At 35.8% G+C, this 27,974-nt stretch overlaps 1 protein-coding gene across 4 annotated transcripts; it reads left to right on the forward strand.

Moving 5' to 3' along the window:
- The first annotated feature begins 3,729 nt into the window (after positions 1-3,729).
- Positions 3,730-27,544, forward strand: LOC145690664 (uncharacterized). Of its 4 annotated transcripts, none has more exons than XM_081765783.1 (7): positions 3,730-4,155; positions 9,994-10,196; positions 12,435-12,803; positions 14,126-14,349; positions 15,565-15,724; positions 18,784-18,970; positions 23,212-23,348. In XM_081765783.1, the coding sequence occupies exons 2-6, from the start codon at positions 9,995-9,997 to the stop codon at positions 18,918-18,920; spliced, it is 1,092 nt and encodes a 363-aa protein (XP_081621909.1). In that variant the 5' UTR covers positions 3,730-4,155; position 9,994; the 3' UTR covers positions 18,921-18,970; positions 23,212-23,348. The 4 variants fall into 4 exon arrangements, with proteins under 4 accessions (XP_081621909.1, XP_081621906.1, XP_081621910.1 ...); XM_081765780.1 differs by lacking the exon at positions 3,730-4,155 and adding an exon at positions 6,121-7,424; XM_081765784.1 differs by lacking the exon at positions 3,730-4,155 and adding an exon at positions 7,432-7,636.
- The last annotated feature ends 430 nt before the right edge of the window (positions 27,545-27,974 follow it).

Below are 27,974 nucleotides of genomic sequence, written 5' to 3' on the forward strand. Positions count from 1 at the left end.
ACCTCTATGCGACAAGAATCAAACGCTAGTGCTGTGCAACGACTGCAATCGTCAATTTTATGGCGAAGAATGTTTTAATAATCATCGTAATATTGTATATCATCAAGGGGAACCTGTATGCAAAATGGTGAAGCAATGTACTAAATGCTACAGAGTATATTCTTTTGTACGAAGTGGACAACGCATTCATAACTGTAATGAGATCTTTTGTAATGTTTGTAAGAAGATTGTTCCGGGATCACATCAATGTTTCATGCTTCCCGATCGACAATGCTTGAAACCTGGTGTTCCTTCACTCATGCACGCAAAGAAAGCCTTGTTGATTTTCTATGATATAGAATCTATGCAGGACAAAAATATTGGCGATAATACGTATGTACACGTTCCGAATTTATTGGTTGCACAACAAGTATGTTACGCATGTGTTGAAAACGATAATATCAAGCAGTCTTGCAGTACGTGTGGTCAGCGCCAGCATATTTTCCAAGGAGACGATCCAATTTATGATTTTCTCCAGTACTTGCGGGAACGTCGTCCCAATATAAATAGGATTTTCTGTCTCGCTCACAACTCGAAGGGCTACGATGGACATTTTATTCTAAAGACCATGGTAGAACAATGTCAATGGAGACCCGACGTCATATTAAATGGGACCAAGATACTGAGTTTAACCTTGAATAATCTGACGTTCATTGACTCGTTGAACTTCCTACCTATGGCATTAAGCAAATTGTCTAAAGCGTTCAATTTACCCGCAACCAAAGGCTACTTCCCGCATTTCTTCAACACCAAAGAAAATCAATAGTATATTGGACGACTTCCAGAAACGAAGTATTATGGTGCAAATGAAATGGCCGTCGAAGAGAGGAACAAGTTCATGCAGTGGTACAACGATCATCGTAATGACACGTTTGATTTTCAGAAGGAAATTCTCAAGTATTGTATTCAAGATGTCAATGTACTGCGACAAGCATGCGTTTCGTTTATGACGTCATTTGAAGCAGAAACCAAAGTGAATCCCTTCTTGGAGACGATCACGATTGCCAGTGCTTCCAATTTAGTATTCCGCCGGAATTTCCTCAAACCCAACACCATTGGAATTCTACCGGCACATGGCTATCGATGGAGAAGTACCCAATCGATCGCTGCAATGCAATGGCTGGCCTACATTGAAAAAACCGAAGGAAAACAAATCTTACATGCGGCCCGACAAAAAGAAGTGTTTATTGCGGGATTCCATGTTGATGGCTACTACCAAGATCCTGAGACGTTAGAGGAGCACATCTACGAGCATGCCGGCTGTTTTTATCACGGCTGTAAAGTATGTATTACTACAGGCCGTAATCAGCCCATCTACGGCAATCCAGAAGACACCATGGAATTCCGTTATGAACGAACGCAACGAAAAAATGCAAGACTGCGTGAATTGGGGTACATTGTACATGAAATGTGGGAGTGCGAATTTAAACAATTCTTGAAACAAAATCCAACAATGGCGACGTATCTCAAGAATCACCCGTACATGAACCGTAGACCATTAAATCCAAGAGATAGCTTTTTTGGAGGAAGGACCAATTGCGTGAAATTATACCACCAAGTCGACGAAAAAGCAGGAGAAAAAATAAAATATTGTTTGATATTGTTTCGCTTTATCCGTACATAAATAAGTGTGCTAAATACCCTGTAGGCCATCCTAGAATTTATCTACAGGGTGATGAAAATATACCACCAATAAATAAAGTCAATGGTCTGATCAAAATGACGATATTACCAAGTCGGCATCTTTATCATGGTCTCCTGCCTTACCGATGTAACAAGAAACTACTCTTTCCACTGTGTGCTGCTTGTGCCGAAGAAATGAACCTAGACCCTACAGCAACGTGTACGCACAACGATCAGGAGCGATGCCTCACTGGAACATGGGTATCATATGAAATACAGAAGGCAGTAGAATTAGGATATCAACCGGTGGAGATCTTTGAAATTTGGGATTATGACATTGAACAATATGATCCCATCACGAAAACAGGTGGCTTGTTCACGGAATATATCAATACGTTTTTGAAATCGAAAATGGAAGCGTCTGGCTGGCCCAGTTCCTGTGTGACCGAAGAAGACAAATCAAAATTTATACTAACCGTCCTGGAGCGTGAAGGTATTGCATTGGATCCGACCAAAATTGAAAATAATCCTGCACGAAGAAGTTTATCTAAGCTTTGTCTTAACTCTCTATGGGGAAAACTTTCTCAGCGTTCAAACTTTAGCCAGACCACAATTATTGATCGCCCGGAAGAATTTTATGAAAAACTCACTTCCCCCGACATTAAACTCCATCAAATTGTACCCATCAATGATACGATGTTATATGCGTTCTGGGAGTACAATGAACATGTGCCTGTTCAAAACCGAAACACCAATGTCGTGTTAGGTGCATTTACAACATGTCAGGCACGTCTGGAACTGTACAAGTACCTGGAAATGTTGCAGGAACGTGTTTTATATTTCGACACGGATTCTGTGATTTTTACAGAAAAGCCCGGAGAGGCAACCATTGAACCTTCTACGTACTTGGGATGCTTATCGGATGAGATGGAGTCTTATGGACAACGAGCGTACATCAAGACATTTGTTAGTGGAGGACCAAAAAATTACAGCTTAGAAATATACAATCCAGACACCAACATCACCAGCTACATATGTAAAATTAGAGGATTTACATTAAACTACAATGCAGGACAGCAATTAAATTTCAACACGCTAAAAGAAATTATTACAAATCAATGCCGCGGACAAGTCACCATTACCATCCCCCATAAGATATGCAGGAACAAAGACCATACCATCGTCACACGCAAAGAAGAAAAAATGTACAGCATCCAGTACACAAAACGTCGATTTAAAGAACTCAATTCCTATGATACGGTTCCGTACGGGTACGTTAAAAAACAGAAGTTGGAACTGGAAAAAGAAGATGATGAAGAAAAAACTGTAAACACCCAATGAGGCCGCCATTTCTTTTTTCCTTTTCCTTTTTTCCTCCTTGACCACAAAGCAGCAACACCAAGAAGAAAAAAAACGCAGTACCCAGAAGAGTTCATACACCACCAACACCATCAGTCGAAGAAATGTAGTCATCTCGTACCGAAGGAGAAACCTTGACCATAAAGTAGCAACACCAAGAAAAATGCAGTACCCAGAAGAGTTCATAAACCACCATCAGTGAAAAAAAATGCAGTCATCTCGTACCCGAGGAGAAAGATGGAACTAAACACATCCATCTTTTACGAGTAAGTTTTATTTCTCTCTTATCAATATTGACTCGTTTTTATTGTTTCAGGAAAAAATAAATTCATAAAGTAATCCATTGTTTCTTCTTTTTCTTTACAGGATTCGAAGATGATGACACGTCCAACATATTCATTAATTAGATCCTGTATTTATAATGTTAATCAACTTGTATGAGAAGAGCACATACCTTTCGTTAAAATACAAGCTAAAAAAATTGTTTTATTATTTCTTGAAATCCTGAACACTTGTTTTCAAATAATGGTAATCTTCAAAATTTAAGGTGGAAAATACATCCAAGATTTGGTTTAAATGATTAGTTTGAAAATATTTTGTTCGAAAAATTAATTAATTTTCCCTAGTAGCAAGGTTGGTTGGCCCACCGTTGGGGATTGAGTGGGATTTGGTCAAAACAGTGGGTGATGGTCGGTACAAGCCTATAGTGGAGAAACGTACGTTGGCCCACCGTTGGTTAAATGTATGGTTGGCCAACCAACTATTCTCCCGACCTTAACGCAACTATACTCGAGTTGACTGTTTTCCCAACCAAGAAATACGTTACTTTAGCGTTGGCTAAATAACGGGGAATCGCTCTACGAAAAGCATTTTTTCCCACCCCACGACCACTGATTTTTATCGTTGGGTAAAGGTCGCTAACTCCAACATACTTGATGTTGGTAGAGTGCGTTACTGATCATGCGCAGTTCTTCACCGCCATATTAGAAGTGTTGTGGTCATTGCGTTGTCTCTCTACTTACAGAAAAAAGAGTGTGATCAAACTTAAGTGCTTTTGTAAAAAGATTTAGACCTGATGCAAAAAACCAGCACTATTCATAAGTGAAGAACACAAGACAAGACAAGACAAGAAAGGTAAGTAGGTTATATAATCATTCTATATAAAATAATTTCCATACTTTTTTTTTATGGAAACATGTGGGTGAACAGGTTATGATTGTGCATGGAGTGCTAATGTAGAATAACATTGAAATGATTAATATCCATTTTAAGAAGGCAAAATTAGTTTACGTGAGCTAGTTACACTCTTCACTGGGTTACAGTACAGCAGATGTCTGCATGGAAATTAAGAGTTAATAAATATTTCTGGGTTCAGTTTGGCCGATTATCTTTGGCTACAATGCATTGTTCCTGCGCATGCACATTAGGTTAGGTTAATTCTGCTCTTCCACCCAAGTGTGACATAATGCTTTGACTTTGTATAAGTTTATGCATTAGTAACGATTCTCCAGTCACTTGAAAAAAGGGAAATAGTGCCAAAATGTACTGAAAACAGCATGCAATAAACTTTAAGACATATGCCCCTTGTACTTAGATTTTGAGTGAATTGCCAAAGTCCCAGCCAATTTCAGAAACTTTGCCGAATATATTGAACAATTAGGCCTAGTTTTGGTTTTCAGAGGAACAGTGTGTATCAGTTAGGAGATTTTTGTTTTTTATGTACTGGAATGGGCATTACTCGAGCACACAATTCTACCAAATTTTGACACGTTTCCTATATTTTCAAGTTATGTTAGGGCTTTGTATTCCTTTTAGCAGAGCATGCATTAAGTGAGGAGATCAGGGTTTGCCCAAGTGGGCCCTGCCCGATAAAACCCACCGGGTTTTTTCGGGTTGGACCCACTTGAAAAAAACCATCTGGGTTTTTGAGGTTTTTGTTACTATTTTTATTGGTACAACTAAGGCGATCATATTGAAAGTGATTTTTATCAGATTTTGAACTTTCATTGGGCGAATCAGATGCTTTCACGTTAAGGTACTCAACAGCATTCAACATAAGACATTTATAAACTTTAGAATGCACTGAATGAATAAAAAGAAAAAAACCTTCTCTTAGCTTGAGATAATTATAGAACAAATTAAAGTGCAGATTATGCTTATAGCCTATTTGAAGTAAAATATGCAATTTTATATTTTAGAAGATACTTTCCGTGAATAGTGTGCTCGCCAAATGCGACACCGAGGGACGTTATCCCTCACAGAGTGAAGGTACTACCAGTAAACAGGGTGCGAATTGGCGGGGGGGATGCCAGGGATTTCCCCCCCTGACAAAAATCTTTCCCCCTCTGGAGAAGAAAAATTTTATCCCTGGCAGGGATAACTTTTCCCCCCTCTGGAGTATTTTTGAATAGACATGAAGATAGAAAAAAAGAACAATTCTTACGTTGTGTAGCTAACCTAAATATTGCTGACTGAAAATTTATGAAACATCTCACATCTCAAATGTTTTGTACTTGTTAGTAAAAAAAAAAAAAAGAAAAAAAAACCACTATATTTCAAGTGTGTCCCAATTGGTGTTATGCCGATGTGTGTTTTCAAGTATCTCACTCGAAAGGGGGAGGGACAAGTTGCTGTGACCGAGATCCTTCAATAGTTGGATGTAGACATGTTGCCACACTGAACTATTTCGCGGGTTTTGCTGTGCACTTTAGCCATTCTAAGTAACCTACGATCTTCACTCGCCAAGAACAAACGACTGAATGACTTCCTTCCCCAAGTAAAGGGATGGTTTCCTCCGCAAGAGGGCTGCGGGGGTGGGTCCGAAGTATGCAAGGAAATCGAAGGGGGTGGAAAGGTCACCAAATGTTTGAGTCTGCAGTTACTGGAAAAGAACCCGTGTTACTTGAAAATAACTTTACTCCAATCGGAAATTAGAATTTCGTATTTTTATTCCACCACCGTTCTATATATATATATATATATATATATATATATATATATATATATATATATATATATATATATATATATATATATATATATATATATATATATATATATATATATATGTATGTATGTATGTGTGTGTGTGTGTAAGGGGAGGACTGGGTGCGCATATGGGTGAAATTCATCCCCCCCTGGGAAAATTTTTCAATTCGCACACTGCCAGTAAATATGTACTGCATTAGTGAAAATGCTAGTATTATTTTTGGCATTAGTGCCGTAACGCCGGACCAATTTGAAAACTGGAAAAAGCACCAAAATGCACTGCATTCGGTTATATTTTGTTGGATTACATCAAATTATGTTACTTTACGTCAGGGGCATAAAAACTACTACAGCACAGAAACACAAACCAACCTGTGCTAGGTGGCCATTAAAAAGCACGAATGCTGTCGAACCGAGTCAGGGCAGGGAGACCCGAGCGGAGCAAGGAGTTGCGTCCGAAGGGAGCAGGTGGGTATACGCGTAAGCGAGGGTAGTGACAACGTTCCCGTTCTCTTGGAAGTCACTTATCAAAACTGAGGCTGGTAAACTTTTCCGATTTCAAGAAGAAAATCATGCACAACAGTTTCCTGGGGTTTCGTTTCCTTAAATAAATAGTCCGCTAAATAGCCCTCGAAATGCTCTTCCTTCTTCCCCAACACCTTGCCTTTCGCGCTACAATATCATAACAAATATACCTCTCCGCGAAATAGTCCTTCCGCCTCAACATACTGTGCCGCTTACAAAATCAAAAACAACGAACAAAAAACAACTTTCTTCACTTTTACTAGTTTACTTACCCCACTTTCACTCATTCTTACTCGCAAACTTAAATAAATTCTTCAATTGACCGGGTAAATTTCCTAAAATTGGTCCGGTGCTACGGAACTTAACCCTTATTTATTATTATTATTTTATTTATTTTTGGTTACCTTTGATGGTAGCACAAGTATTCTTAAGTAAAATTTGGTTTTCCAACAACAGCTGTTTAGTCCAGTTATTTGTTGCTCCTCCTCAAATAAGCATTCTGTAGAATCAACAGCAGCAATAGCGTAAAAATTCTTGTCAAATTTAAGAAGCGTAATGCTCAGAGTTCCGAAAACCGTGTGACGCTTATTATTTCAAGTGCTGAATTCAAATTTCCATACTACTAGAAGTTTCGATGTACAGTAAAAAAAGCTTGGATTTTAGAAAAAAAAAAAGAAAGAAAGAAAACATCGCGAAAGAAATGCTCGGGAAATTCCCATAATTGAACACAAAGTATCGGAAGTGAACTTCACCGATAAAACTATTTATTTTATAAAACATGAGTTGTGTATTTGTTTTAAATTAATATTTTTGGCGAACGTCATTGAGGCTCCCGGGATGATTCTATCTACATTTATTCGTTCGTCTGCCTGTATCACACATACTAAACGGTACTACTTTCAGTGTTTTAAGCTTAAATTTTCAGGGCACAATCAGGAGATTTTCTGTAAATTTCCTGTACAGACTTTGGCTGCATAGCAATGTAAAATTTCAAAATGGCGGCCATTTTGTTCAAAATAGCGGGTGTCCACACTACAAATCAAGAGACATTGAAATATTTCGAAAAAAACAATTAAACCGGAAAATACCCATATGGGCTCAGGTGGGTTGTGCTTTTTCAAAAAGACCCGGTTTCTTTCAAACCCTGGAGGAGCTCCATTACTACTTGCAGATTGACTTCAGGAGGGCTCAGCAGGGTTGGCTGGTTTAAACCATGATTGAAACCTTGGTTTAAACCAGCTGGTTTTTTCAAAAAAAAAAAAAAAAAAACTGGTTTAAACCAAAAAAACAAAATGTTCGTAAAAGTGTAACTATTCGTAAAATTTTGATGAACACATATTTGTGGGCTATCACGTTTCACTCCCATATATTATTCGTACTATATTCAGACCTAAATTCCCCATTCTTTACTCAAAGAGATTATATTACAAAAGCAACTTTTTTATGTGACTTTATGGATGTTTCTTTTGTGATTTTTTTATAGTTTGTTATTATTGTTATGCAACCAAAGGAAAATTCTAAACATTGTTTCGTTTTAATAATGTTTACTATTGATAAAATACATCGAAGTACCGTACTTTTTCGGGGAATGGGGTCATACAAACCCCACTGGAGGCAATTATTGAAATAACAAGAATCTTTGGTAACTATTTTTGTATAAATTGGTCAGAGCTTAAGTGGACTCAATTCGTATCTTTATTCACTTTTCTTACTGATATGCAAAGTAAGTAGTTATATTTCTTTAACTTGGACTAATAAAAGTCGTAGTGAACTGACTTCGACCAAATTAGTTCTTCTGTACTCTGTAGTACTTTGAAATTGTCCATATGTAATTCTGTATAATGGTTCCATTTGTGCAATTGTTTATCTTTTTGTCCTGTTCTAATGACTCTTGATGATTATATTGACAAATATGTAAAGATTAGTCAACGTATTTTTACCAGGAGTCCTTCGTGAGTGAGTCGGCAGACGTATCGCGTTTGTGGCCAATTAGTCCCGGTTTCGAGTTCAAATAGAGGACAATTTCTCTTGGATGTAAGCCGAGAAGCAGTTTGGATTCCGCTTTAAGCTTATGTGACCCCTTCCAGCATAACCCGGTTGTTGCATACTAACACCAAGGCGAAAAAAGCTTATTTCTGTCCATATGTGATATAAATACATAGAGCAAATTATTTAAACAAAAAAAAAAAAAAAAAAAAACCTGGTATAAACCAAAAAGACCGGGTTTAAAGCAAAAAAAACTGTTTTTTTGGTTTTTCAATAAAAACCATGGTTTTTGCCAACCCTGGGGCTCAGTATAAATACAGTGTGAACGTATGGCACACAAACTACAATGCACAAAACACGAACTAACTTGTACTAGGTGGCCACTAAGAAACACGAATGCTGTCTGAGTCAGAGCAGGGAGGCACGAGCGAAAGCGAGGGGTGCGTCCGTACGGGGCAGGCGCGTCATCGGCGGAGGGTGTACGCATAAACGAGGATAGTGGAGACGCACACTTTCTCTCACTCAAAATTCATTTAAATATGCTGTGCACTGACAGTAATTTCTTACATTCACACTTCCATTCTTTCATAAAAGATGTTTCACATCGTATTTAGCTATAAATTTTCTTTTTGGTAAGACATTGTGCTCGAGTGGAACCGCGAAATATGTGCTAGGCCTGGTTGTTGGCTATTTATTGTGTTTTTTAAGTAGCACTGTATCTGTACGTGGAAGGAACTATGAGCTGTAAGACACGTGTCCTTCGTACCTCTGCTGTCACATAAGGAAGTTAAGGCTAGACATACTTATTTGTATCCACATGTTACTATTTAAACCAAGAAAACCAGCGTATTAAACCATAAAAACTTTCAAGAAACAGGGTTTTAACCAACCCTGTTTATTGGGTAATTAAATAGGATGATACTAATTAGCTACTTCATTAATTTGTAAAATATGTATTAGAAAAAGGTTTCGGGGCGCGGAAAGTGAAAATGCAGGAAACGGTTAAGGTAATTTTGTAGTTTAGGTTGTCAAGGCGGAGGGGGGGGGGAGGTATTTAGAACAAATATACAGAAAAATTCCTCTGAAAACGAACGATTTAGGACTCACCTAAGCATTTTTTTTTTCAATAATTTGACGAGAATTCCTGACAAAAAATGTGAATGTAGTTTGTTCTCAAAATGTTCTTTATAAAAGAGTTTATCTGATCAGCCTTTATATACACACCTCGTTTCCAAGTTTCATCTCCTCTGTTAACCTGCTTCGAGAAAGCAAACGTGGCGCATCAATGTGTATTGTAACTCACTCATACGTGTAAACCATGCGTCCAAATATGTATTTGTGGGCCTGTCTCGAAATATTATATTTATATTTTTATATTTAAGGTGTTTTATATTGTAATGTATTGTATTGTTGTATTTGTTTCTCTTCTTTCTTTATCCAATAGCATATTATAAGTATACACGTTGATTTCAGGATGTTTCATGTGGTGGAATTTGACGAAGAATCTGGGGGTGGCTTGGGGATTGTTCATTCGGAATGGCTAACTCCTCGAAAGACGGAGAGTTTCTGGCCACCTTGTAAAGAATCAAAAAGATTCAATAAACTTTTGGAAGATGGCGTAATTCCTGAGGACTCTTGGAAGCTGTATAAAATCAGAAAAGTTCATTACGTAACAGGTTAGTTAATTATCTTTCCTTTGAGCTATGGTAGCGACCCTGCATTTACAAAAGTGTATTCCCCTCCACGCTTCCCAGGATAGCGGCTGGACAGGACGTTTGGGCGCTACCATTTCACCGCGGACGTTTCGGCGCCGGACGTTTGGGCGCGAAATACATAGTAAAAATTACAATTTACGATATATAAAGTAAGCTAGGCACTGAAAACTAAGCGCGAATCAAGATATATATATACATTTCCTGCACTTCTGTCTTTATCTCACCTCATTTATCTATCTATTTTCTATCTCTACTTTATTTATTAATCTAAATTAAATAGTTTAATGCGATTGTGACATTTGTTGCCTAACATCGTCATGGCTTAATTTTTCGCTTGTTCACGATTCTTAAAATTTGTTTTCTTTCGTATTACGTTGCCAAACTCTTCTCTCCAAGTCCAATAAAGAACTACCAATAAAAGATTTCCGCGCACTCTAGTTGAGGAAAGTGGCCCCGCGTAGCGTAATCGCTAACGCGCTCACCTTCGGTGCGAGCGGTCTCGGGTTCGATTTCCGGTGAGGGCACTCGATCGAGAAAGTGTAACACGCTCTTTCAGGCCAGCCAGTCTGAATGAGGTTTTCCTGGGTTTTCCTCATTCACACCAGCAAATGCCGGGGTACTACCCTAATTTATAGGTTCCAGGCCGCTTCTTTCCTTCCCTTTCCCCAGATAGTGTGCTCGCCGAGGGACGTCATCCCTCAAACGTCACGGGCTAAATGGCCTTAGATGCCTAGAGCCCAGAAATCTAAAACTTCTAAATCCTAATAGAGTTGAGGGAGAGATGTTAATACAGAGTGTCTAAGACATTGAGTTTAGGAACTGCAGTGTGCTGTATTACTGGTATCACTTTATATATATATATATATATATATATATATATATATAAACATTCCAATATAAAAGTCAAAACTTAACATTTTTTTTTCGCCTCATTGTAAGCATTTAAACTGGCGAAAGTGGCGAAAGGAAAAAAAAAGAACGATTTCAAAGTGAAAAATAATAGTTAAGTGTACATATATTGATCATTTAGCCACTAAAGATGTGTTTTTGACATTCACTTATTGCATAACTGCAGAAGTAGGTTTAAAGTTTTTTTTTTTTTTTTTTATTTTTTTTTTAATAATGAAATAGTCTCACTACGTATGTAATGCAGTCAATCATATCTAGTCTGGTCTACTTACCTTTGGCTTGAAAATTTATCAAATAAAAAGTACACTTAACTTGGTTGAAACTTAAATTTACGAAATTTAATTGTTAATTAAGTTTTTAGAATTTTGAAATTTCAGTAATTCTAGTATGTAAAACAAAATCAAGTATAATTCAAGGACTTCCACGACAGTAAACATCTTCTGATATCTTGATTCGAACTTAGTATTCAGCGCCTAACATAATGACTTTTTAATTTAACTCGCGTCCAAACGTCTGTCGCCCAAATGGCTTCGCGTCCAAACATCCGGTGCCCAAACGGCGGAACCCAAACGTCACGTGCCGGATAGCGGAATATAAATACCACCTTGAAAAATGGCATTATTATTTTACCTACTGCTATTATTATTTGGTATGCAGTGCAGTAAATACAAAGATATTCCCCTCCGTCCGGACATGTTAGTATACTGACTTTTTTTCTTTAAGAAACATTAGCTGTCTGTGCCGTTTTAAAACGGTCGAATTAATGACCCTACAATTCATATCCTATATTGCGAAAAGGAAATGTCCCGTTTGAAATAATCACGCAATGGGTTCGATTCCCGGCTGGAGCTCATGCGTTTCGGATTCCACGTTAACAAGTTGGTCCACGTCTCATAGCCTCGCTGCTGAACGGGACGTTAAACTCAAAATCAACGCAATGAATCTCTTGAAAATTATTAGCTTTATTCACTTACATTAAATATACTTGGTTTTCTTTCTCATTAGAAATTAAACATATCGTTCCAGCCTGACAGCTACTATTACATTATGTTACGCTCCTAAGTAAACACTTCCAAATTAACTAATTAGGAAAAGATTTTTTTTTATTTTTATTTTTTTTTATTTTTTTATTTTTTTTTTTTTACTAATTTTCAATTTTATTTTATGTCGGAAGCTGCACTTCATTCACGTTAGCTTTGCATCAGAAGTTCTATCTATTGTAATAGACTTAGTGGAAGATCTTATTAACGAAATTTCCACGTCCTTTATCCATGTAATGTATCTCTTCAGGTGACCTATTGATTGCACGAAGAAAAGAAAGGGATGCTCAGTATACTTCGGATTTGTTAAGTGATGCAGAGGAAGTTAGAAGAAAGAGGAAAACTAGTCGTAATGCACAATATGTGGAAAGTGATGACACAAGTGAAGAAGATGATAGTCAACGAACCCAGAAAATAATTTATCCACGTATGAACTCTAGAGAATTGTTCAGGGAATCAGAGGCCCATTCAGTTTCGTCACCTTCAGAAAGTAACCAAAATGCAATTGGGAGAAATGCAGGAAAGTCTTCAAGTGCCATTGGAGGCGAGGATGGGGCGACCTTCAGCGCTGAAGAAACATCTTCATTAAGCCCAGAACAATCGAAAATCAACACGGTCGGTATGTACTTCCTTCTTTTAAAATGTAAATTTTTGGCGTTCAGACTTCAGGGACGTATTTCGGGTGTTCCTCCCCCCCATCTGCACCCAAGGTTGAAAACCCTGTGCATTTTACATAACTTGAGTCGAAATTTATGCATCTCATTCCGTAAACTAGTTTTAAACTTCCGATTTTACACACACACACACACACACACATATATATATATATATATATATATATATATATATATACACGTTCCTGCCAGATTTCAATAACTTTCGTGAATACAGTGTATCATTTTGTTGAATGTTGATGTACTTTTTCCTCAAAGCATGAAAAGTATGAAAAAGTGTTTGGGATTGCAATCAGTTAAAGATTGGGAATCAATTCGAAATTTAATCCCAATTAGGAAATTTGCTATGAAAATTCATAGCTAATTAACATTTAACTCTATTCCCAATGTTTTTCTCAGGTCTCAAGATGTATTATCCAAAGCGAAAGAAATTATTAAATTAAAGATAACACTGTTTAAAAGAAAAAGTTAGTATTTTCCACCCTGCACCAGACTCCCGCGTGGTGCAGAGCATGTTTGCGGTCAGTAGATAAGCTGGACTGAACGGCTGAGAGGAGAAATTAGAATACCCAAACTGTAAGATCAGTATCATAATATCGGGTTTTGAAAGCAGGCATATAAATGAGTATATCCTAGAATTGTACATTCAAAAATATGTTGCAATGAATGCATTTGAGGCTTGCAGAAGTAAACTTCTTCACCCATTAGCTACTATATCTTTGAAAGCAGAAATGGTTGGTTGGTTTTATACTTTCTATGAAACTGAACTGGTGCAAATATTTATTAATAAATGAATAAAATTCTGAAAACAAAGTTCAGAAATTATTAATAGTACTATTTTTAACTCTTGTGTACTACCATGGGGTCTTTTGGAACCCTAGATTTGTTTCTCATGTTACAGCTGTTAAACAAGTGAGGTTACAATTCATCTTTTCTTGCAGACTATCTCGAGTGTATGCTAAAGATGCATACTAAATATTTAAGTTGTCTCTTTGATGGTTCTGCGTAAAGAACATAATTTAGGTGGGATTCTAGAAGACCCCATGTAATTCCTGTGTAAAAGTGTTCTTGATAGTACACAAGGGTTAACATTCTTAAACAAAAAATGCCGAAATTATGAGCATTCGAAATCGTAATGTTGCAAAAAAAAAAAAAAAAAAAAAAAAAATGTTTAAAGTTATTTTCCTTCTATATTTCTTTTTTTTTTTTTCTATTTCTTAAAAGTTATTATATATGCAATACAGGTTATACTTCATTTTTCCCGCAGGTTTCACGGTTATTGCTAAGCATTTGGCGAACATTAAGGGACGTCTGGAACGTATAGAAGAAACCCAGTCACGCATACTGGAATACATCCACGGAAATTTACGTTCACCGGGAATTTCGCAACCACTGGTATTACCCGACGGTCTGACTCTACCCTGTGAAACTGTATCATTGGTTAAATCACTGGAAGAATGGGCACACAATGAAAATAATGCTACAAGTTTGGTAGGTTTTGAGCTCACTGTAGTATTTTAGACAGTAATTTCCGTATTTTTATATTATACGGGGTGATACTTCCCATTAGGTATCTTACATTTGTTCAATGACACGTGGCAACTTGAAACTGAATAAACAAAGTGGGTCATAATTTCCTTTGTAATTTCGAACATTGATAATGCAGCAACTATGATAGAAATAAACTTTTTCATACCAGCAATTGGCGTCTCTTCTAGTATGAATCTATATAACATGCCTCATAAATTGTTCATATATTAAGCCGCTACAGAGCAGCCAACGACCTTAACGTGTCATGTTAGGGCGTGTGTGGTAGAAACATTCGGCATCTGTTTCTATGAATGTCTCAGTTGTTGTAATATGAATATTCACAACCGCGGAAGCAATTATGAATAACTTCGTTCCAGTAGACATAACCTAATGAAGCCTATAGGGCATATCTTATTTTATAGAGACTTGGATTTGCGTTCGTTGTATTTTGGGCACAAGTTCGGCTCCGCCATCCTAACAGGGACTTTCAGGATTTTCCCACCAGGAGAATTTTAAGACTATGCCTATAGAAAATGGTCATGCCTTAAACATTTTCCCGCATCTTAAGCTGTTATGTAACGTGTGTGTTGTATCTAGATTATAAACAAAATGTTATACACAATGCAATGGAAATATCCCTGAAGTAGCATCCCTGCTTCCTTTGTTTTTGTATCATAAGAAAATAATTATTTATTCAGTGTTGGCGAAATGATTAAAGAGAAATAAGTTTTTCATTGTATATTTGCTACACATTTTAAGGTTCTTTATGCTTCATTATGCTTTTAAAATTCTGTTCGTCATTATTTTCATGTTTGGAAATAATAGCATATTTTACTGTTTGCCTTATCCGGCTAGTTGTTACGGGATGTTTCATATTAAAAATGTTCTGTTTCCGTTCTTTCGTGTGCAAATTGTACTGCTCTGTGCACTGGTACAAATATATGCTATCTAAACATCTCTAAGTAGTGGTATTTAAGAACCTGGAAAAGTCAGGAAATTTGATTTTGCCAAACGAGCAGGAACCCTTTCATCTATTACTTCTAGTTTTCTTCGTTTCTATGCTAGGCAAGGAAAAAATTGATATTTTTAGTTCATTGTGTCCTGCTATTCGTTAGTAACAACTAGTGTATTGGTAATATGTATAATTATAACTGCTTTTATTATATTTGCTTACAGCAAATAGCTTTGAGTACCTTGGGTGGTAAAAGTGTTGAGAAGTTAGTGAGACGAATGTTAGAAAAAGTATTCAGTAACGACGCAGCAAAGAAATTCAACTGGACCGGTAGAAAGGGTAAAGAAGCACTAAGAACCCTGAGAATAATGCAAATACTGAAAGGTATGCTTTGATTGGAAACTCCTGTCTAATATGCACTTTGTTTGAGGACAAATTTTGGACAGTCACCACTCCTATCAAGTACATTGAGCAAAATGCCACCTTCCCCTCCTTCCTCCCGCGATCTGAGGTTCATATGTGCGTTATTGTTGTGACTGAATCTTGTGTAGGTTCCATTCGTGGATAACAGACCTGTAGGATTTACTTACTATTCATTGATGCTCGTTTCCTCCGATAATATGCGCGAAACACAACTTGTACGCTTTACAAATTCAGGGGTGAAAACGCAAAGGGGCGTAACTTGAAAAAAAAAGTGCGTTTTTCTATTATGACTTCCACGTGTTCTATCAACTGTTAAAATGCAGTATCTCACTTCATTATAGTTCCGGCGATATAAAGATTTAAAAATCAAATTTCCCGTAGAACTTTAAATCGCTCTGCTGTAAACTTGGGAAAAATCAAGATACCCCACTTCGAAATGACGGCCTAAATTTCGTTATAGTTTCCTCGTTGGCTTTTGTCACTGCTTAGATTTTCTAATATTTGACCTGTCGGTATCTTGGACAAGGACCAAATGAATGCTCTTTCATTTATCTGGCTTATCACTCAGTTGTTGCTACTAGTACTTACCAAAACAGTTTCTGTGCGGTCATGCAATGAGAGTGCCTAGCTAGATTACATGCAAAATAACGTAACCTTACACAGCTGCTTTCTAGCTTTTATAGTAAAACTTAATGAATCAAATTTGCTGCCAGGTGACATAAAATTTGTCTTCTACGCCATATTAGGACCAACTGGTCCCAAGTTAATTATTATATAAGCGTTTATTACAAGTGTCGACAAAACGCACGGTGACTACCTTCAACATGATGGTCATAAGGCGTTCGGTCCTCATGTTATTATTACTTCATCGTAAGGTATTGCCCGATTTCTCCAGCAATGTTGAAAATATGACATGTCCAGACTTTTGCCTCGGCCTGCGTACATGTAGAATTTTTACAATTAACAATTTGAAAAAAAAATAGTTAATTTTACTGTTATTACTATTAATATTTAGCTTTATAAGAATTTTTCTTTCCCCCAATACAGTGAATTTTGAATTTTATTTTTTTTATTTTTATTTATTTATTTATTTAATTTTATTTAAATGTCAAAAAATTTGAAATAAGTTTTAAACGATGTCCAAAATTTACATATCGTGAACTGTTGCTTCCAAATAGAAGTGAGATTACCAAATGTGAGTGTTTTAATAAGTATAGTAGATTTGTTTAACAGACTCATTACCTTATCGGCATCATCCTTGTTTTCCATGCTGCAATAGATTATTGACAGTAAGTTGCATTACTACTTCGACTATGTCTTCTCTCTTCACTTTCTTTCTTTTCAAGTCTGTTCTAAAGATAAATGTTCTGTATTCAAGTTATTCGTTGCATGTCAGAAAAAGAACTCTGAATAACGCTCGTTAGTGTGAAAGCCCATCACATTTATTACACTTCTATATCAATTTTTTTCAGCCAAAATGCTTCAAAGGGAACTTTTAAGCATAGAGCGAAGTTCAACATTAGTCCCCATCATTCGACTACACAGTATTTTAATTCGCTATACTGGTTCGATCCCAGCTCGCGCTGTGTGAACTTTGTGGTGGACAAACACCGAACTCGTGGGTTTTCTCGGGATTATCCCGCTTTCTCCCACTTTTTCATTCCACCATTTTATTCATCTCTCATCATCATCATTTTTGCCTAACCATCATATCCGTGGGACGTAAAACTGAAAGATCTCATTTTCATTTAATTCGCTATACGTTACAGGGAATAGCCAATTTTCTCTCGAAAATAAATTACAGGTTTCTGAGATCCAATTTTGGTCCATTAATTTTAAATTACTCGGATGTTCCGTATAGCAACAGTTAACTTGGATTCACGGTACCATCTCGACATTTAGTCCATGGTTGGGAAGATCATTATTGAAGTAAGATTTTTTCCAAACTCTGTAAACAACTAATACTGCACTCACTGACATAGAACACTGTATCATTTTGTTATGCATAGATGAAGAATTTTTTACTTTTTTTGGATTCGAATGAAACTGCAGACTAACCATTAAATCACATTTATTTGTTTATTGATTGAAGAGAACCTTACAAAATTAAAATATTGAGGAGGAATTTATTGAAGTAAGATTTTTTTAGCAGTCCTTCTAAAAACCAACTAACACTAACTCAGTGATATAAAATTCTCTCTCTCTCGGGTTCCCCCGTAGACGTCGTTACGGTTACAGCGCTCGCCTTCAGTGCGCGTGGTCGCAGGTTCAAATTCACCTGGGAACCTAATGCCTCGGATAGCAACTCGAGAAGTGGTTCAGATCCCACCTTAAAGTTTAGGTTCTGTCTCTATATAGCCTCGCTGCTGAAAAGGGACGCGAAACTCCCACCAAACAGACAAAAACATTATGTCTTACGTTATTCATGGATGAAATCTTCCATCCATAAATAGCAAGAGAGAATGTGTTTATGTCAGTGACTGTAGTGTTGATTGATGTTTGTAGGGACTGGAAAAATCTTACATCATTAATATCCTCCACAACCATGGAGCAAACGTCGAGATGGTACAATGAATACAGGCTAGTTGGTATAGGAAATATCCGAGTGATTGCAAGCGTATGGACCGAAATCGGATCTGGTAACAAGGATCGGAACATTAACACGTCATTTGTGTTTGCGACCATTTAGTACTGTTTATAGGAGAATGGCAGTAAAACTTTTACTTCCTACGTCGAAGGTCAGGATACCAATGTCGGTAATCATCCTGACTGAGTTTTTCGGCGGGTTTTCTCAGTCCCAAAGAGGCAAGTGATATTGCATCTGAATGGCAAGGGACGTCAGATCTCAGGTGTGACGACCTTCGACCGTAATGTTCACTTGGCTACAAAATATTAAAATTAAATTCTCTTCAGAATATTCCGAGTAATTTAACAGTGAACGATTGTACTTTTTAATTCATAAGTGTTCTATACATTGCGTTATACATGTTAATTACATTGAAACTTTGTAATCATTCCAGATGGCGTTCGGCGGGTAATACCATCAGCAACCGATGATCAAATAGAAATGCACGTAAGGAATTGGTTTAAATACTCCATCGACAGAGACGGTGGGCGGGAACGAAGACGACCATCCTCTGCGAGTGGGGAATCTTAAGAAACAACTAATACATTTTTAAAAAAGACAGAAAAAGAAGCATTTTTTCGGTAAGTTATTTCGATGTAAAGTAATTGTATTTAAGATGGATAGATTTAAGTTAATATTATTTAAGTCATAATTTTAGTGCGTTTAACATTAACCTGCCGCTAATTTCACCGTTTTTCTGTAATGTCTTCACAATAGATAAATGAATCGAAAATTTCTTTGTGGGAAGGCATGACAATATTGTCTGAAAATATTCGAACACTATATTATCCTTTGCACTATAGAATACGCTTCAAACTTCAGTCTTGATTATTTTCTCACGTGCAGAACTCAGAAAGGACGTTACTTTCACCTTTTTGCTTTTTTGTTTTCCGTGTCTAATTTTAACCCTAGAAATGCTGCAATAGAAATTACAGAACGCTGATCAAACAAAAATTCGTTTTTATGCGCGTCTGTTTGTTTCCAGATGATCCGACCCACTATCCCCGAAATTCGTGTATTTTGCATAACTTTAGGCGAAATTTATGTATTTTGTGTGTCTTTTGTGCCGTAAGCTAATCGTAGCCGTTCGATTTTGTAAAATACGTCTTTGCCAGTTATCATAATCTTTTGTGGAAAAAAAAAGTGTAAAGTTACGTTGGTGTAACTTTAATTCTTAAGAAACATTGTTACGGATTCAGGATTTATTAAAGATTGAGTGTTCATTAAAAGTTTTCATCCTGAACCACGGTTTAAACCATTTTTCTTTTTTCAGTTGGTTTAAACAAAAACAGCAACTAAAATAAAATAAAGTAAAAAAAAAATTAAAAGCCGAAGTGCCACAAATTGTATGAATTTGGTGACGGTTTTTCCACATATATCAATTAATCTCCGTTAATTCTACTCAAGGTTCCACCAGCGAGACAACTCCCCTCCCCTCCCCCAATGAAAACATAAAAATACCAGTTTTAAAACCCAGAATTTTCTGTTTTTTACATTATATGATTTTCTGAACTTTCTGAAATGATGAAACTTCAAAGAAAAGGATAATATAAACTTTCGCATTTTAGTGTTAGTAATCGGAATAAAATTGTTTTCTTCATAGTTCATAGACCTGGTCTGTCTTTTGACACGTGTTTTTGTGAAATGGCACTTTTCCGCAGCATAAGGTACAAACTGTGATGTTTTTATTTGATGTACTTTCTTAAAATTGTCGTGCTTTCACACAAAACATCAGTATTTTCTCAGGGAAACCACTTGAGGAAGATATTTTTACATTTTCGAAATCCCGAGGGAGGAGGTAGAAAGAAGGTATACTACCAATTAGGAGATGACTTTTTTCTCAGCCATATCACGCCCTATTGATGCCTAAATATTTGTTATTATTCCTAAGAATGTGATGTACTAAATTCCTTCGGACATAAAATGTTTTAATTTAGGAGATGTGACCTAAATTGTCATAAATTATACAGGGTAAATATGACGCCAAAAAATGTTACTTTCAAACGTAGTTTTTAACATTTTTTATGTTTCTAAGACATTTGTAGATTTTATAGACACACGAAGTAATTTATCAGTCTTGCTTGAAGATAAAGCAGATTGGAATATTTTTTGCCGCTAAAAGGAAAAGAACTCCAATTGTGAAAATAAATCACATCTGTCCAAGTTCTTTTTAATTACCTAATTTTTTCAAATCATGATTGTATATTTTGTTGGGATCATAATAATGTAGAAGTAATGTTAAGTAAATAAAGGTAATTTGTTGCTGTTCAATGCTTTTTCACACTGTAATAGACTGTGAACTTTTTTAAAAGAATATATGATGACATTTAAATACCAATGCCTAATGAAGAAGATCGAGGGCAAGCTCTAGAAGTTAAAAGTAACTTGAAAGCCCCAAAGAATGTAGATATAGGATTCGGGCAGAAAAAAATTGCATTGGGAAGCTTAAAGATGTCAAGGAAGTAAACAAGTGCAGTTTCTTCACTGATTGTCGAAAATTTTTGATAGGCACTACTGAAAGAAATACTCGAAAAATATCCTCTTACTCGTGCTATTTCATGCTTTGATCCTGAGGTATTCTTGTATAAACCTAAAATTGCCCGGATAAGGATGACGAAGTGCTTGGTAATACTCCATCAGTCGTTTCGTCTCGATGATGTTAAAACAGGTAGTTCAGAAAGTGTTCGAATCTTTTCTTTTTTTTTTAAACCGTCTAAAAGCGTCTGATTTTAATTCAAATCTTGATGAATTTTATAAATCAGTTCTAAGTGGGAAAAGTGAATTCTAACACTTGTGGAGTCTTGTGAAAATGACATTGATTATTTCACATTGCAATTCAAGTGTAGAGTCTGGTATTTCTATTAAGAAAAGTTTATTGGTAGACAACTTGTAAGTGGCTTCTTCATTAGCCCAACGACAACTAGTAGATTGGCCTACGCACGTGGAACTTCAGAACTCTTAACTTCTGTGAAATGTGCGAGAAGAAGACAATTCGGCTTTGGAAGAAACGGGAAAAGAAAGAGAAAATTATCACTTAACTCTGTATGTGCTTATTCCGTAAAAAATACGAAAATTTGATTTAGGTGCCGTTAAAAAATTTTGTAGCTCCTGATCCAAAAACTAATTATCGGCCAAGATCGCAATCTTTTGATGAAATTTTTTTGGGGGGGCGGGGGTCATTCCTAAAATTCTCGTTATCTTTTAATATGTTGTATAATATGTATAACAATAAATTTGTTTTGTTGTGGTACCAAGTAGGATCTATTGCAATAACTGAAAAAAAAAATCGGTAGGAATTGGTATGGGCAGCTGTACTGTTCGCTCGTCATAACTTTCATTATGTTAAACTTTCAAATATTTTTGCGTTTGAGGGTGGAAAATTCACAATTTGCATTCTCACAGTTGCATATACATTTACACATTATTTTGAAAAGTTTCTCATTGTTTTATTTTTCATTTTATTGAATTCAAAGAAATATTGAGAAATTCCATTAAAGTATCTTTTTTTTCTGGTTTGTTTACTAAACTTTTAGGAGCGCTTATTTTTTTCGAAATTTATAGAATCAATTTGTTGCCATTTTTTTTAAGAATTCTTAAGTTACAGCTGCTCGTTGTGGAGAAGGATGGCTAATCTTTTAGTGTTTTATATAAAGAAATTTAACGTTAGTGTATAATATTATTTGAAAATGTCTTATAAAGTCTCTTCACTAGCTCAAATGGCAATTCCTTGGATAACTTACACTGGTCTACTATTATTAGCATTTTGTATGGCTCTGTGTCTACTGTATAGTGTTACAAACGGAAAGTTGCTGATCTTTGGCAGCACACAGGTTGAGAATCACTGCCCCAAGTCTTTATATAGCTTTTACGGGCATTGATCATCAGTACACCATTATGTTATTAAATGTCGCGGGTCAGGGAAAATGGGTGATCTTGCACCTGGAAATCATGGAAAATGATAAAAGTAATTTTGTAAGAACCCTGTGTTGGGTTAAATTCTTATTTTAAAATTCAGCCATTCACTACTTTTATAAACGTCATTTCTAGCGTATTGATTATAATACAATGTCACTAAAATGACGTTACATACTTGTTAATATTGTTGATAAATAATAACGCAGGCATGATTATGACGGGAATTTCCTGGTCTAAAAAATACACTAATAGAACCGCACAACTCTATACGCAAAGTACTATTTCGATTTCCGAATATACTTCGTATAGGAGTTGTAGATCTTGTCCTTTATAACCCCATTGCTGGAAATACGTGAAGGCCAAGTTAATTTATTTCTGTCCATACGTATTTTTTTTAATCAATCACAGAAACAGGTTGACTTTTTATTTTTTGTAAGAAAACGTTTTTTGCCAACCCTGGTTCGCAACACTTATTACAAGAGAAAAATGTTATTTAAAAAATATTGAAATAAAAGAACTGCCAAATGAAGTTTTAAAAATATTTTTTCCACTTCATTATTTATTTCGATAGGTTTTAAGGTGTTAAGTGTATATGGCACAAGTCGGAAGGACAAAGGGCTCTGGTAGGGTCTGTTTTAAAAGTTTTATTCCAGTATTCATCTGAGGTGTACTTGAAAATTTCTACCCAGTATTGACATTCGCGAAGCACAGAATTTGCAAATGCTAAACCAGTGGTAGAATGGACCTTTATTTATTTACTTTAGAAAATCGCGAACTGCAAATGTATTTAAATTATATTTTATAAATTAAGTTCGGCTGTTTTCACTTTGTACATATGAAATATATATATTACGTTGCATTGGAGGGGATTGTTTGTACTAATAAGCTACTTAACTTATATTTGCAGTTCTGGTTGAGATGAGAGGCCAGCTACTGAACCTACACCCAATTCTTAGATTTTAAAAGGACAGGTAAATAGTTGAAAAATGGAGGAAACAGTGGAAAAAGAAAACTTTGGAGATTCTGCGAGATCTAAGCGCCGCAAGATTCAAAAGGAGTATGAAGAAATTGTTAATGAATACAAATTTCTCTCTGCAGAAGTAATAGGACAAGAAATAAAGAAAACTAATAAACTAGATTCAGATAACAATGCGAATGAAACTTTGTGCAGAAATGATGATCAAGTTCCACGTGTTAGTGACCTTGACATTTCAGAGGTATCCAGTGAATATGATAATTCTAGTGATTTTGGAATGTGGAGTGATGGTTCACATGGTGAAGTTCCTGATTCTTTGGAAGTGAAGTTGGTGCAGTGGGCAAAGGAACATAACATAACTAATACAGCCACTACCGATCTGTTACATATTTTAAACAAATATTTCCCTCAACTTCCTTTAGACGCACGAACTCTATTACATACACCGTCTTGCTCCAATGTAGATACACGTGCAGGGGGTCTATTTAAATACTTTGGCGTAGAACATAATATTGTGAAGAAAATGTCATCAGGTTTGGTTCCATGTGTTTATCCATTTGTAAATTCCAAGTTGTTGGTAGAAAATGAGGGATCATGTTTGGTAACTATTACAATTAATGTGGATGGTTTACCTTTACATTCGAATTCAACCAAATGTTTTTGGCCTTTAATGGGAATTGTGGATCAGGCAGTAGATAAAACACCATTCTTAATCGCGATTTACTATGGTGAATCTAAACCATCAAACTGCAATGAGTTCTTTGAACCGTTTGTAAAAGAATGTAAAGAACTTGAATCACGTGGCGTAGTGTATATGGAAAAACAGTATATATTCCGTGTCAGTGCAGTTATAGCTGACGCTCCAGCAAGAGCTTTCTTGAAGTGTATTGCTTCACATAATTCTATTTATGGCTGTGAAAAGTGTACTCAGGAAGGGGTATATTTTGGTAGAACTATATGGTTGTATGAGAAAAATGCCAATTTAAAGGATGACATTTCGTTCAAACAATTAAAATACGAAGAGCATCAACGTTCCGAAACTGTGTTAACAGGTTTGCAACTAGGTCTTGTAAGTCAAGTGCCCTTAGATTATATGCACTTAGTTTGCTTAGGTGTGGTAAAGCGCCTTGTACAAACGTGGGTCGATAAGGGACCTGCAAGATGCAAGCTTGGTTGGCGTAGTATAGTGATTGTTTCTGAAAGACTTGAAGTTATTTCAAAAAATTGCGTACCTATTGAGTTTGCCCGTAAACCAAGAGCGCTTAAAATGTATAAATACTGGAAAGCCACTGAATATCGTGCTTTCCTTCTTTATTTCGGGCCGGTAGTTTTGTATAAAATTCTACCTCAGCAACTATACAAACATTTCTTAGTATTGCACGCAGCCATTTATATATTAGTAAGTGATTTGTGGAAAAATGCAACGTGGAGAACATACGCAAATGACCTTCTGCACAGCTTCGTGCAGCATATCACAGACCTGTATTTCAAAGAGTTACTTACATATAACTTTCACAATTTGTTACATCTAGAGAAGGATGTTGTTAACTATGGTAACTTAGATAACTTCTCGGCATTTCCTTTCGAAAACCATATGAGAATAATTAAAAGAATGGTTCGAAGCACCAACAACTGTATACAGCAGGTGGCAAAGAGAGTTGAAGAAATAGACTACACTGATGTTTGCAAGAAAGAAAAGGTCAAAGTTCAATTGGATAGGTGTAAAGGTGTCATTTATATGTCCAAAATGTTGAATTGTTCCTTCTTGATTGGGGCAAATGAATGTGATGGTTGCTTTCTCAGCCAATCAGGTGACGTCATACTTGTCCGTCAAATAAAAAAGCTCCCTTGTAATGAATACGAATTGCAGTGTGCAGTTTTTCAAAGAAAAATCAATTTGTACAATGTACCGTTCGAAAGTAAAGCATTAGATATATATATAGTTCGCAATATATCTGAAAACAAGAGATATATTTCTTCAGATCTAAAGAAGAAATGTGTGCTTTTACCATATTTTGATGACCAATTTTCTTACGTGTCTATTCCATATGCTAACATGTGTTTATTTCATTAATAACAGATCGCAGGGTGTCAACTTGAAATCAGATAATTAATATGGGAAATTTAGGCTTCATATTTCGGCCTGGAAAACTAAGATATTTTTAATGTAAACAAATAAGCTTGTACTCACCGCTGTATGTGAAGAGTCCACAAATAATGTTCTGAATTATTTGTTACTTCATCCTCAACATGTCAGAAAGGACTTTAATTGATTCTTTTAACCCGTTTTACGAATGTAAGCAAACTGAGGATAAAGTAGCGGGTACTTCGAAAATTTTACTTGTGTGTTCTTCACATACTGCGGTGAGTACAGTCTTTTTGAGTTGTTTACATTACCGCTTGCCGAATTAAGTTTTTCAAGTAGACATTATTATTAATTTTAAAAAGTGAAAAGTGTGTGACAGGACTCTAGATCAAATCCAGGTCCTTAGGTTTATCGCGCCTGTGTGCTAACCAACTTCGCCACCCAGTCGATCCATTTTCCAGTCACACAATTACACTTTTGAGTACGGTGTTCTTTTTTTTCAGACTATATGGAGAGTCAGGATACCACAACTTTCTGTTGTGATTGGACTTCCCAGCAGACACTGGGGCAGTCCAAACTCAACAAAGTTGTAGTACACTCCATGTGGTTTGAAAGAAAGACAACACCGTCCTCAATAGTTGAAATTGTGTGGTTGGGAGTTAGATCGACTGGGTGACGCAGTGAGTTAGCACATAAGCATGATGAGCCTAGGGCTCAGGTTCGATTATTGGTCCAATCACACATTTTCTACTTCAAAATTATAATGTCTGCACTTGCGGAGGCTTGGTGTAAAAATCGGAAGTCGCCCTAATTTCTTTATTGAGATATTTTTATTTTCTATAGTCCTTACTTTTCGAGTGTTGACTTTGTGATTAAGTATACTTTTAAGAGGGCTAGTCACAGCGAAATTAAAATACCGCTAATTTTACAGTAATTATGTGATATCTTCAAATAGATAAAAGAATCGAAATGTGGAACAAGAGCGCCCTAGACAATATTATTTTGCATGAGATACCGTTATCACGAATCACCTAGTAGCTTTGCGTTTCCAGCCATTTGTAAACGAAAAAATAAGTGCCGATTCTCTAAATGGCTGGAAATCGAAAGCAGATAAGTGAGTCGTGATAACGGTATCTCATGTAAAATAATATTGTCTAGCGAGCTCTTGTTCCACTTTTCGATTACTTTTATATGTTTGAAGATATCATAATTACTGAAAAATCAGCGATATTTTGATTTCGCCGTGACGGGGTCTCTTAATTTTAGAAAGAAAGCAACGTTTATTGAACTTTAAGCTGTACGTTACGGGGGGAAGGGAAACAGTAGGTATGTTTTATCCAAATCATCATCCTGTGTCTTATAAAATCGAATCGTACGTTTAATGACTCTTTCAATTTTCATTCGCACTGTTAGGTCTACTTGTCTTTTCCTATGATGTAGTGTTTTTTTTTTTATTATTTATTTGCTTTCTTGGATTTATAAGGTAAAAAGGCATTTACTTGTTTTATCTGATCAGAATATTAAGTTGTGTATGTTAAGAAATTACGAAATATATAGGTTTAGTAGCCGGTTACACTCTCAACGTTTTTCTTGTAATGTTACAACATATGTATGGGTGCATGCATTTAGAAAAAGTAGACACTCAGACGTATATATATATATATATATATATATATATATATATATATATATATATATATATATATATATATATATATATATATAATCGCATTCAAAAAAGTTTATTTTATACGTATATGAGGCGATGATGCTGTAAAATTTCTTCATATGTAGTAGAAGTAATAACTGATCTACGCTATCTGAGTATAATTGTAACATTAACAAAATAAGAATTTCCATTATGTAAAACTGTTTACTGTATAGTGCTTCAAAATATGCCATTTTCATGCACAGATTTACTTCTTAATCATTAACCACTGGCCGGTCCCCTTTCATATGCTCGTACACATATGTGAAATAATGCTGGGATTTCAACATGGATCCAGATTTAATATGCATATCTCATTGTTGTTTACAATGAACAGTTACCAAAATTTTGTTTGCAACTTCAAAAATATTTACTATTTTTATTTGTTATTGTACTTTTTTACATGTAAGAAGATTGTAATGTAAAACAAATGATTTTGCAACTTGCAATTATAATAAAAATTATGTAGTGGAAACTTAAGAACAGTGTTTAATTTATTTCATTTCCATTAAGTTAATACTGTTCTCTTTTCAATTACTTTGTTATTGCAGTAGTATTGTGGATTGGTGTATATAATAGCAAGGAAAAGTTCCTCAATCTCTAATGGGTACAATGCGTGTTTGTTATTTGGCTGTTTGTCTATTGATTTTTATTTTTCAATAATGTGCTTGGTTACTACTAGTATCCATTAAAACGCAGTTCTGAACGGAACAAAATGAATTATATTAATAACTATACGTTACAGTTTCAAGAATCTAACGTCCTCTTTATCAGACGCAAACATTGAGAAAAGACTGTTGACAGCAGATCTTATCAACTGATGGTTATTTAATGGTTAATGGTTATTGGTTTTCCAGAGCGTTTTAATGGTTATTGATTATCCAGAACCAGGGAGTTTAT

This window comes from Thermobia domestica, chromosome 7, assembly GCF_964235325.1.
Source record: "Thermobia domestica chromosome 7, izTheDome1.hap1.1, whole genome shotgun sequence".
Taxonomy (NCBI): Eukaryota; Metazoa; Arthropoda; class Insecta; order Zygentoma; family Lepismatidae; genus Thermobia; species Thermobia domestica.